This window comes from Podarcis pityusensis, assembly GCF_964106645.2.
Source record: "Podarcis pityusensis genome assembly, chromosome: 11".
Lineage (NCBI taxonomy): Eukaryota > Metazoa > Chordata > Lepidosauria > Squamata > Lacertidae > Podarcis > Podarcis pityusensis.
The window spans coordinates 63,537,011-63,549,407 of record NC_138036.1 but is presented as its reverse complement, the minus strand read 5'-3'; the positions used below and the strand labels follow the sequence as shown (position 1 = coordinate 63,549,407).

Sequence of the window (12,397 nt, the reverse complement as noted above, 5' to 3'; positions counted from 1 at the left end):
TTGAGGGGCGGGGGGGAGAAGCAAACAAGAAGTTCTAACAGTAAATTCTTCTAAATGTCTACTCAGAAATATCGTTCATTTACTTCAATGGAACTTACTACCAGGGCTGCAGTCTAAACCACTGTTGACACATATGTTAAGAACAGAACAGCTATACAGCTATACAGTCCAGGATGCTTTAAGGATAGAGTTTTCTGCCTCGGTTCAGGAATGAAACTAGATGGCCACAGAGAGAAGCTGCTCTGGTTAAAGCAATAAAAATTCATTAAATTACTTACTTATCTAGCCTCTCATTTGCTTGCCGCCAGTGTGTCTGCTCTTTCCTCCATCGTAGGTTCTCATTAAATCCTGGGAATTTATCGTTCCCTACAAGGGCAACATACATAGAATCACACTGAAACTTTAATATCAATATTTCCCTACTGATATGAGTTCTGCAAGAGGCTACATCCATTGTGCTAGCAGTGAAGGAAAGGGTATCTTTTTACACACAAACTAAAAGAGCACATTTGGTATGGAATTGTTGAAATACAACAGATGGGAACCATGTGCCCCTGAGAACAATGGGGCTTAGAGCCAGGAAATAAAACCAACCTAGAAGCAAAACAGGACAGGGGTGGTGCTGTGGTCTAAACCACTGAGCCGCTGGGCTTGCCAATCAGAAGGTTGGCGGTGCAAATCCCAGCAACAGGGTGAGCTCCCGTTGCTCGGTCCCAACTCCTGCCAACCTAGCAGTTCGAAAGCACGCCAAAAAGTGCAAGATAAAAAGGTACCTGTCAGGTGCTGGTGTGGTTGCTCAAGAGCAAACAGGCAAGACTCCGACCTGTCTTTTCCAGGCTTTATTCTTAGTGCAAACTATTTACAGTGAAGAGCATCGTAAGTTCATGTCTGGCTCAATCGCTAGCAGAATCTGGGAGTGGTCGGTCTTTGTACCTCCCCCAGCATAACAGTCGCGTGACCCTCAGCCTTCTCTGCCCCTCCCTGCACCAAAACCTACTGCACAGAATGGGCGCTGGCAAAGGGGTACTTCCCTCCTCTCCGGTTTGCTCAGGCTCGGTGTTGAGGCTCTCCCTAGAATCCCCTGCTCCCTGCACTTCCTTTCCACTGGAGGCGGGGCTTTCCTCTTCGCCGGAGGAGGAACTGCTTTGCAAGATTTTCAGAGGTTCCCTATAACACAACTGCCCTTCCACCTCTCGCCTCTGAGCTGATGGCAGTTTCCTGACAGTACCACTCCGGCAGGAAGGTAAATGGTGTTTCCGTGCGTTGCTCTGGTTTCACCAGAAGCAACTCAGTCATGCTTGCCACATGACCCAGAAAAACTGTCTGTGGACAAACGCTGGCTCCCTCGGCCAGTAAAGCGAGATGAGCACCGCAACCCCAGAGTCGTTCGTGACTGGACTTAACTGTCAGGGGTCCTTTACCTTTACGAAGCAAAATATTGGACAGAGGCAGACAAATCAATGAGGCCCAGAAGTCCAGACTTGGGTGAGGTACAGCAGGAGTAGCCAACATGGTGCTACCAGATGCTGTTGGGACTCTTAACTCACACCAGCCTTAGGCACTATGGCCAATGGTAAGGGATGATGGGAGTTGCAGCCCAACATCATCTGGGACTACCACACCGGCTTAGGTATAGGATGTACTCTTGCATTACCCTCTTAATGATAATATGTGTGTAACCAACACCTGCAAGCCACCTTCTTTCAATAAGCAGAAAGAGAGAATGGCTGGCAACCAGTCCCAAGACTCAGTTCACCTTTCTACAGAAGTGGCTGTGCTACTGACCTGGTTGCTACCTGTCCTGGCTACCAGAAAAAAGCAGCCTGTATGCTTCTTTTGGCAGCCAAGGCAAGCAACAGCAGCAGGTGAGGACTAGTTCCATGCACGTCCTCATAAAATGGGCACCTTCAATTGGCCTATACTGTAGTAAGGATCAAATTGGGGAGTTGAAACAATGATGAAATCAGCTTTCTGGTCACTTTCTAGAAAGAAACTTGAGGATGAAAGAAGAGGGAGAGCAGTACTAAGCAATCAAGAAGAAGCCAAACTAGTACAGTTACTTGCTTAAAGAAGTGATTTGCTTAAAAAAGGCCTTGGAAAAGAATAGTCAGTGATAATCCACTTAGATGCAGTGCCTTGTCTACTGCTGACACTTTTCCCCTAGGCATTTTCAAGTACCGTATTTTTCGCTCTATAAGACGCACCAGACCACAAGACGCACCTAGTTTTTGGAGGAGGAAAACAAGAAAAAATATTCTGAATCTCAGAAGCCAGAACAGCAAGAGGGATCGCTGCGCAGTGAAAGCAGCAATCCCTCTTGCTGTTCTGGCTTCTGGGATAGCTGTGCAGCCTGCATTCGCTCCATAAGACGCACACACATTTCCCCTTACTTTTTAGAAGGGAAAAAGTGAGTCTTATAGAGCAAAAAATACGGTATATAAGCACAGTTTATCCCATCTAGTTGTAGGAAGCTAAGTTTAACAACAACAACTTATTATTATTATTATTATTATTATTATTATTATTAACATTCACCACCTTTACTGGTTCTGGTTTAAGAGGCAGAGCTCAACAGAAAGGTCTCTTGCTTCTCTTTGCTCTCAGCCACTTTAATTGCATAAGCCTAAAGTTCCGGTATGCACTTGAATCCCTCCCACAAAAGAGTAACAATCCTCCAGGGCACCCTTAGTATAATAATAATAATAATAATAATAATAATAATAATAATAATAATATATTATTTATACCCTACCCATCTGGCTGAGTTTCCCCAGCCATTCTGGGCAGCTTCCAATCAAGTGTTAAAAACAATACAGCATTAAATATTTAAAACTTCCCTAAACAGGGAAGCCTTCATATTCTTTTAAAGATAAGACAGCTGTTTATTTCCTTTACATAGGAAGGGAGGGTGTTCCACAGGGTGGGCGCCACTACCAAGAAGGCCCTCTGTCTGGTTCCCTGTAACCTCACTTGTCGCAATGAGGGAACTGCCAGAAGGCCCCGGCGCTGGATCTCAGTGACCGGGCTGAACAATGAGGGTGGAGACGCTCCTTCAGTATAAGGCAATTTCTTAATTTTCTGACTCAGTCATTAATAAACAAACTCTTATCAAATATTTCTTCAGACATTTTTTGCTGTCAAAAGTTGTTATGGAAAGCTGTGTTTTTATATCTACAATTTCTTTTTGGTTTCACAAATGAGATAAAAAAAGCAAGGAGCATACCAGCAGGCATCCTGCACCGCTTCATCATTTCACCCCTAGCTCCCTCTCCTCTTAGTAAGGCCTCTTCTAGCCGAGCTTTTACATCCCTTGATTTCTGGAGTACTTGAGTGCTGACTTTGTCTGAGCTTTGCTTGCCCTGCACAGACATAAAGAATTATGTGAGCTAAACCATCAGTATCAAAAGGTTAGTATGTCTTTTAAATGTACAGGGTGAGTCCTTCAAAAGAGGCCCCGTGGATACAGAGTACACATGTTCCACGGGGCCTCTTTTAAAAGATTCACCCTGTATAAAGAAATCTACAAACCAATTATTTTGTACCTCTTGAAAAGTTCAATTTTGCACAAAGTTTTGCACAAAGTTAAAAGTGAAGCACACTTGTAAAATAAATGTAGCATATTTCCATCCAAGAAAACCTGTACACTGTGTCTGTAACACATCAAAACAATTAGCAACAAGTATGGACTGGACACCATTCTATTTACCTTATACTCAAAGCCTGAGACACAGATGTAAAGGACATCTAAAATCCTGTTTAGCTGCGTAGATGGCAGGTCTGCAACCCATTTCTGAATAAGATTCTGATCAGCGTTTTTCATGATCCACAGGAAACAGATCAAAAGGTGGCGTGTAGTTTCTGGACTTAAAGTGTTGTATTGTTTGTAAGGCTTGGAACAAATAAAATAAGAAGTTCAAGAAAGTTAGACATAAAGAAGGGCATATTTAATAGTCCTAATGAATGTGACCAGTCACACAATTGGTAGGGCTCCTTTCTTTTGTTTAAGGTGCCGTTTCCAGCTAATAAATCTGCTGTAGCCACTTAGATTTGGGAGTTGGGAATATCTCTATTTCAGGTGGTTCACCTCTGTAGGGTTTTTTGCAGGTGTGAACGGCACACTTGCAAAAACAAAAAACAGCATCAAATACTCTGGAGTAGCCTTCCTCAATCTGCGGCTCTCCAGAAGTCTTAGACTACAAGTCCCATCAGCTCCAAACGGCAAGGAGGCTAAAGAAGCACAGAGCTATAGGAAGCTACTGGATATTTGGTCCAACTTGCTTAGTACTGTCTACACTGACTGGCAGTGGCTTTCCAGGGCTACAGGCAGGAGTCTCTTGCAGCCTTACCTGGAGATGCTGGAGACTGACTGAACCTGGGACCTTATGCATGTTCTACCACTGAGCTACGGCCCTTCCCCCTGGAAAATATGCTCAGTATGCCCGCTAGATCAAATGAAAGAACATAATAAATCCTTAAAAGTTGGCTCCTAGAATTTGGGTCAGTAATAGGGAGTAACAAAGCAAGAAAAAATTATGCAAACACATAGTGTAGGTAGACCTACCACTGTGGACACAGATGAACCATAGGACCGTAGGAGATTAAACTGATTCCCAGCAATGGCCAGAGCAATATTTTGGTTAATTTGGCTTGCAGCTTCTTGCTCTTCATCTGGAGATCCGATGCGGCCTTTCCCATTGCGGCCATCTGAAACTATATTAGAAAATATAAGTTGCATACTTGTAACTGAAGTTCTTGAGAATGGTCATCTGTAGAACCATTCATATGGAAATACTTATGTCTATGCAGTGCATCTTCACATACTCCACCCCTTAAGTTCCAGCTTGCAAGTCCAAAGAGGTTTTGCTCAGTTCAAAAATTGCCATACCAACATTCAGTATCTAACCACAGTGTGCAGCTGAGAAAGTTGTGTGACTCCACATATGATCACTCAAGAGAACTTCAGTTAAGGTCAAGCTACCCATCCTTCTTCATTGTCTCTGTGCACATATGGGAGAATAGCAAGCTTTCTCATCTGAAATTTGTAGTAGGTTGTCCTAAAGAGTTAACACATTGGAGGATTATTGTTCCAAAAAATACATCAGCACAGGCTGAAGTATCAAGAGCACAGTGGAAGTTGAAAGTCAAGAGCTGTGACGATGTTGTAGCTCAACATGGCTCTGGGATTAACATTATCCTAGTGGTTGCTGCAAAGGCAGCTACAGCCTGCATGCAGCACACTCTGAAGCCATATTGCAGGGGACGATGAGCACTCTTGTAACCCACCCACTGAGGAGAAAGTTTGTGATCTTTATACAGAGTGGCATTAACAATGAAAAATATTAGGGTTATTGTTTTTTTAGGATAACAAGATACGATCAACACAAAGATCAACGATCAACACAGAGCAGGGGGCAAGAAAAAAGGTAATATAAAGTTGGGGTGGAGTTTGACGAAGTCTTTGGCAGAAAATAAGAATCTGGATGGAAGACTACCTTGTCCCAATATAATGTCAGGAAGAGAGAACTGGAGTGCAGAGCTGCAAGTTACCCTACATCCTCAGAAGCTTTAATTGCTCCAAGAAAGGCTACGCTCCAAAAAACAAAGGAGAAAGGCACACTGCCAAAGGTTTGAAAGGATGGTGCATAAGTTGTGTTGGCACCAATTAAAGACTCCACTAAGGCAACAGTTTCCATACTTTAAGAAAAAAACTTCATTAAAAGTTGTACAGAAAAACTTGATTACAACAAGTTAGACAGTCTGTGGTTATGTTGAAGTAGGGTCGCCATATTTTGAGAAGCAAAAAAGAGGACACATTTGCCGACACTCATTTTATTTTATTTTTATAACAATATTTATTGAATTTTCTTTTTTTTAATACAATCAAAATAAAATTTTATCATCACATACATCTTTGCTCAATCAGAGCATCGACTCCCCCCCCCCCCATTCCCTGGCTTCCATAATTCCAGATTCTTCCTATAAGTGATAGTTTCATTCTTCCCCACACTTCCAAATCTCTCTTAACTTCATCCCACACTTTTTCATATTAGCTCCGTTCGTTGCTAGAAATGAGTAGTCCGAATAGTTATTACTTTATAACACGTCTGTATCGATCGCCAACAGCCCTGGAAACAAAGTTGCCTTTGGCAGAGCCGGCCGGGGTTTCTCCTCCCCCAGCGTTTCAGAATGTCTTTCAGTCAAAATGAAATCTAAAGTCTATAAATCTGGAGTAAAATTATATATTTTTTAGAAATCCATTCAGCCCTGCCTTATGAGGCTAGTGGAATAGCACTAAAATTATATCCGCTTGCGGAAAAAGGAACTCACGTACTTTCGATTTCGTAGAAATTCTTACTGCGCCCTTTTCTCACCAGCAATGGGACGAACTCCCTGTTTACATCCCATTATGCCATCTGTTCGCCAAGTACTCCAAAATTTTACTCCACATCCAGTCAAATTCCGTCTTTTTGCATCAGGAAGCCAGCTGCTTTTTTGCCACCGGAAACAGAGGCTTTGCAAGGCAGGAGTAGCGATAGATCCCAAGCACCCGCGCCTCAATCCCCTGGTCATTTGAGCTCTTTTTACAGAACCGTCCAACTAAAAGGATAGACACCAAGGGCGCCGCCCGATCCCCTGCACCCAAAACTCCCTTTGGGGTTTTTTAACGCAGCTCACAGCGCCTTTGTGTAGCTCCAAATCTCCTGCCAAGCTCGGACTTTCCCCAAGAGGCTAAATCCGCATCTGTAATGGCTCTGCAGCCGACCGGAAGTTGCAAACTCTCATTTTAAATACCCTTCTATAGCCTACAGCTATAGAAACTGTGATATATTGCTATGTTCTTAACTTTCAACAACAAAATAATAGCATTATTTATTTATTTATTTATTTATTTATTTATTTGCTTGCTTTTATTAATTATCCATTATTTTTGCCATATTTATTGTAACTATGAACTTCAACTGTTTGGCTAAAGAGGGGAAAAACAATTCTTCCCAACACTTCACTTAAAATTGCTACAGGTGCCAAAGAAAGTTAAAGAAAGCAGCTGCTTCCGTCACTTCCAGTTATTGGTGGCACAATAGCAAGGGACCTGAGGGGAATCAACCACGTGGCCGGGAGAAAATTAATGGAGCCTTTACCTCAAAGGGGTTAAATAATACCCTGATGACTAGTAATCAAGAAAAACAAATGAAACCACCTTCCACTGACTCACTCACACTCAGCTTGACTGAAAAAGGGGCAATGAACTTAAAAGAGGGAGCCCCGGACGGACTGTACTTCACAGTGAAAAATATTCTCCCTCACTCATCCTCACACTTGTGCCAAGCTAGAAATGTGGGAGGGGCCCCAAGGGCCCCAAAAGCCTATTGCTTTAAGGAAATGCTAAGAAACTGCAAAAAGCTTTGAAACTGCTGAGAAAGCTTTTGTTATGCAAGCACCCTTTCCCATGGGAAGAGAAGAAGCTAACATTTTTATTGCAGAACATACACAGCTATACATGCAGGTTCAACAAAAGCACAATAGATTTTGCTATAAAAATGTAACACAATGTTTCTACATGGAGGCCATAGAGATGACAGCAAAACAGCCAATGCTTATGCTAAGTTTGCACAAGCACACTAACATGAAATGTATCCAATAACTGAACGAGGTAATTAGAAATGCTTCAATGCATATGACTGAAGAAAATTGAACTGCTTTGTGTAAAAACTTATAAATATCACCCCCAGACCACTGAATCGCAGTTGCAGCCTTTGTGGATCTATCCCGCTTTAACCTATTGCTTAGAAAGTAATAAAACGTTGGAATCTATCTCCTCCTGGCTCCTGGGTCTTATTGGCCTGACTTAGGAGCTTTTATAGCCTGTATAAGCTTGCAACAGAAAGACTCATCTTCATACCCACTCAGCCCAAACACCTGCACACAGGATTAAGTTGACCAGTCCCAAATGTACACACTTCCACTTAACTACAAAGTGAAAATAGCTCATGTTTCCCTTTCAGATCAAAGCTGGTTTGAGGTAAAATGCACCAAGCAGCAATATTTCCCAATAAACTGAGGGTTAATGCTGTAGCATAGAATCTTGTGATGTCCTGTGCCTGAGGCAATCCCCGCCCCCCATTAGTTCAGTTATCAATTGTTGTGTAAGTTTTAACTGTTAGAGCAGCAAGTATGTCATGTTATGCTGCTGTTTGCCTCAGAGTCAGTCTGTAAATCTCAGTCAGTTTTAGATACAAATTACCCGGGGCAACTTCTGCACAACTCTGTAAAGAATAATTACCACAGAAACTACAGTGGTTCTCAAATGCCTTGATACTCAAACAACTTAGAACCCAAACACTGCAAAGCCGGAAGTAAGTGTTCCGGTTTGAGAACTTTTTTCAGAAGCCGATCATGAGTGTTACACTTCCGGTTTGAGTGCCACACTTCTGTTTTGAGTGTTACACTTCTGATTTGAGTGTTATACTTCCGATTTGAGAGTTATGCTTCTAATTTGAGTGCCACGCTTCTGTTATGGAGTGTTACACTGAGGTCAGTCTGTTTTTGCTACTTATTTTGCGTTTTTGTGACTCTTTTTTTTGTTTTGTGACTGTGTGGAACCCAGTTCAGCTACTGATTGATTGTGTGTGTGACTGCAGTACATTGTTTATTGCTTTCATTTTATGGATCAACGGTCTCGTTAGATAGTAAAATTCATGTTAAATTGCTGTTTTAGGGGTTGTTTTTAAAAGTTGGGAATGGATTTATCCATTTTGCATTACTTTCTATGGGAAAGCATGCCTTGGATTTGGAACACTTTGGTTTTGGAACGAACCTCCGGAACAGATTAAGTTTGAGAACCAAGGTACCACTGTGCTTCATAATGGGTAATGTTGTGTGCACACAGATTCAAAAGTCAGTGGTGAGAGTGCACTGGAGCCAGATTCAGTACTAATGGGTACACAGCCTTTGGCCAGAATCAAATAAGGTAGTAATAACCAAAGCACAACACAGAAAGATTGAATGGTTCTGGCAAGCCTGCTTAGTGAATTTTTGGCAATGCTCACAAGAAGCCATCAAAATCCTCTACTCAAAAGACTTGTGACCAATGATGGCCAATTTCCCATCTCAACTTTTGCATTCCTTAAATGTAGGCTGCTATGCCACAAGGCGCAGGGGAGGGGGGAACAAAGAAGGGAAGAAAACAAAATCACAAAACCAATGGAGGGGGAAATGTAAAGGAAAGAGAGGGAGAGCCGTAGAAACAAAGACTCAGTGTCTTGCTCACTTCGTCTGCAGACCACGGGAATGTTCTTCATGATGTCACAACTGCAGCTGTGGAAGAAGAACTAAGCATGTGGAACCACGCATATGCATATGCGCTGGAACTGTAGGATAGACCTTGCCACCAAGAAGTCTCTATAGACTAACACTGTTTCAGGAATGCACTCAGCAGGCACAGGTTTCCCCACTTGTGTGCCTACACCAAGAATACGAAAAAGAACCTGCCATTACTACAAAACTCTCTGTAGTTGGAGGCATATGCAATATACCATATTTTTCGTCCTATAGGACGCACCTTTTCCCCTCCAAAACTGAAGGGGAAATGTGTGTGCGTCCTATGGGGCGAATGCAGGCTTACGCTGAAGCCTGGAGAGCGAGAGGGGTCGGTGCACACTGACCCCTCTCGCTCTGCAGGCTTCAGGAAGCTCTGCGCAATCCTCGGGAGGGTTGCGCAGAGCTGCCTGCAGTCCCGGGCTTCGCACAGCTCTGCGCAGCCCTAGGGAGCCCGGCGGGAAGTCGTGCCTGTCTCCCAAGGGTTGCGCAGAGCTGCCTGCACTCCGAAGCCTGGGGCGTGCTGGGCTTCGCGCAGCTCTCCGCAAGTCTGGGGAGACCGGCGCGACTTCCCGCCGGGCTCCCTAGGCTTGCGGATAGCAGGCTGTTCTCAGGACTAGGGTCGGGGGAAGCTCGGGCTTCCCCCGCGCCAGCCCCGCGCCTGGGGGGAAATATTTTTTTTTCTTTATTTCCCCCCCCCCAAAAAACTAGGTGCGACCTATGGGGTGGTGCGCCCTATCGGGCGAAAAATACGGTATACATTTCTGGACTACAGGCAAGGAAAGGCAGTGTGGGAATCTCTCCGAAGTCTAGTGAATAGGAATACTTATTTGTCTTATAAATTAAAAACAGTTCATATAACCAATCAATTAACAAGAAAAGCAATGAATAAACGAAAACAATAAAACTCATAAATGACCAGGACCCAACTGAGCCAATGCCACAGTGTCTGTTAATTATTGCTAGTCAAACAGCAGTTTCTGTTTTTGTTCCTATCAGTTCCTATTGCTTTGAGTCTACCTCTCCTTTTCTTTTGTCTTGTCTACCTTTCTTCTCTGTCTCTCTCTTCTGTCCCAACTCTTTCAGCATCTTCTCTAACAACTTTTTCTTTCCCCCAAACTGTCACCAACTGAATCCCCCCACCTTGCTCTTTCCCAACATTCTGTGCTCCTCCCACACCCCATGATGTCATGGGGGGGGGGACAAAATACATGATCTCTGAAGTTTGACCAAAACAACAATTCCTTCCTAGTCTGTTAGCTTGTAAGCCTTTTTAAAATCTTTGTGCAAGAGTTTGAAAATGTTAGGTACTTTAACAACAGCAACAACAACAAACTTATCTTGCCTGTAAAGTCATGTAACTGTGGAAGTGCATCCAAAATTATTCCAACCAGGGGCAGATAAAGGGCAGCAACTTTCACTTTCACTTCTGGTTTCAAGCAGGATTTGTCCAAGTCGTGGGCACTCAGCAGGCTGTGGATGGCACTGACAGCTTTCCTTTGCACTTTGCTTATTCTGTCATCACAAACAAGAGAACAACACTTGTGACTAATGCATATGTTGACAGTATGGATTAAGCAGGCTTCAAGCGATAACCAAAGATGAAAATAACATATGATATTAATTGACATGGTATGTTAATTGAATGGGCTTCTTTTTTTGCAATGTAAATTGCAGTCCCCTTTGGAGAGAGGACACAATCCAGATTCAGAGTGCAGTCAGAGGGGCAAATGGTTAAACTCCCCACCCCTCACACTAGGGTACTGATTTGGCTCTCACCTCCTCACTGGCAGTTTGCAGGTGGAGTGGGACTGCACTCAAGGTCACATGTAGTTCTGCCCTTCAGCTGCTAGCGAACTATCACCCAGAGTGCAGCCCTGACACAGTAAGAAAGAAGGACTCAGCGCAAGGAATATTATGGGCAGCGTAAAATTCGGCACTGTCAACTCCTATAATCTGCTCACATAGTCAGGTCTCCAGAAAAAGAAGAAGAAACAAAACCTACCCTTCTGCTTCTGTGTCCAGGGCAGCTGCTAGTTCAGTGAAGAGTAACCCTGTTAGGAAGTGATGCTGCCGATATTCTGCTGTCAGGTCAAACATGTTGGCAAATTTGTGATCTTGGAAACTTGAGCAGGAGCTTGAATTCTGCAAAAGAAAAAAAAGGCGGTGCTTGCATTCAATTCAAATGCATAAATGTGGTAACAGAGCTGCCCTCACCATTATCACACAATTGAACATTCTTTAAGTACTTAAAATATTTGTTGAAAATATTGCTCCTTATAAGATCTTTAAATCTTTTCAAAAAATAGCATCAGCATAAAACTGTCCAGCTCAACAAAGGTCCACATCATTGCTCTCAACTCATTTCATTTTGTTTTACCACGATGGGGCACTCATGAACTCAGGTCTGTCCCTCCTTTCTCTGTATTCTGATGAAGAACCCTGAGAATGCAAAAATTTGTCATGTTTTTGTGATGTTTTACAGGACATGCCCAACTGTAGACTTTAAAGTTTACATAATAATTTATATGTATGGAATTTGTCTTATTTTTATTATTTTCATGCCCCATTAGCCACTGCAGCCAATTGGAGCTCTCCAGTGGGTGTTCCTGGACATTCAGGAGGTCAATCCATGCATTTCCCATGAGAATCACCCATGGAAATCGGCTACTGTGCAAAATATGAAATAGGTCTTAGGTGTGTAGTTCCTGATCTGTAGTAGCTCATATCCTCACAGGGCAACAAGCGAGCCAAGACTGCTTGATTCAGCTATTAGCAGTGTTGGCACGTCTACTAGGGCAAATGGGGAACTGCCCTACCAAATGAATACCAGTTTGCATTCATCCAGCCCTCCACCTGCCTGCCCTTTTACTTATAACCAGTCCATGGGGCAGCACTGCCAGACAGCATCCACCTCCTGAGTCTTAGTTTTATTCCACATGCCTCAGAAGGGAAAATTCCCATCAGCACCAGGCAGCATAACCAATGGCCAAGGCTGGTGAAAGCTGTGTTCCAGCATCATTCGGAGGGCTACAGGTTCCCCATCTCTGCTCTAGATCAATACAAATCATCTGGAGAAATC

General features: G+C 43.2%; 1 protein-coding gene across 4 annotated transcripts in view; it reads right to left on the bottom strand.

Annotated features, from left to right (window-relative positions):
• DOCK8 (dedicator of cytokinesis 8) overlaps nt 1-12,397 on the bottom strand; it is a 145,493-nt gene that overhangs the window by 44,064 nt on the left and 89,032 nt on the right. For all 4 annotated transcript variants that reach the window (XM_080972197.1, XM_080972196.1, XM_080972199.1 and 1 more), the window contains 6 exons: nt 11,321-11,460; nt 10,661-10,830; nt 4,562-4,710; nt 3,707-3,889; nt 3,224-3,359; nt 279-366 (listed from right to left, as the gene is read on the bottom strand). In XM_080972197.1, the coding sequence (XP_080828323.1) occupies nt 279-366; nt 3,224-3,359; nt 3,707-3,889; nt 4,562-4,710; nt 10,661-10,830; nt 11,321-11,460 (866 nt within the window). The remainder of the gene's footprint in view (nt 1-278; nt 367-3,223; nt 3,360-3,706; nt 3,890-4,561; nt 4,711-10,660; nt 10,831-11,320; nt 11,461-12,397) is intronic.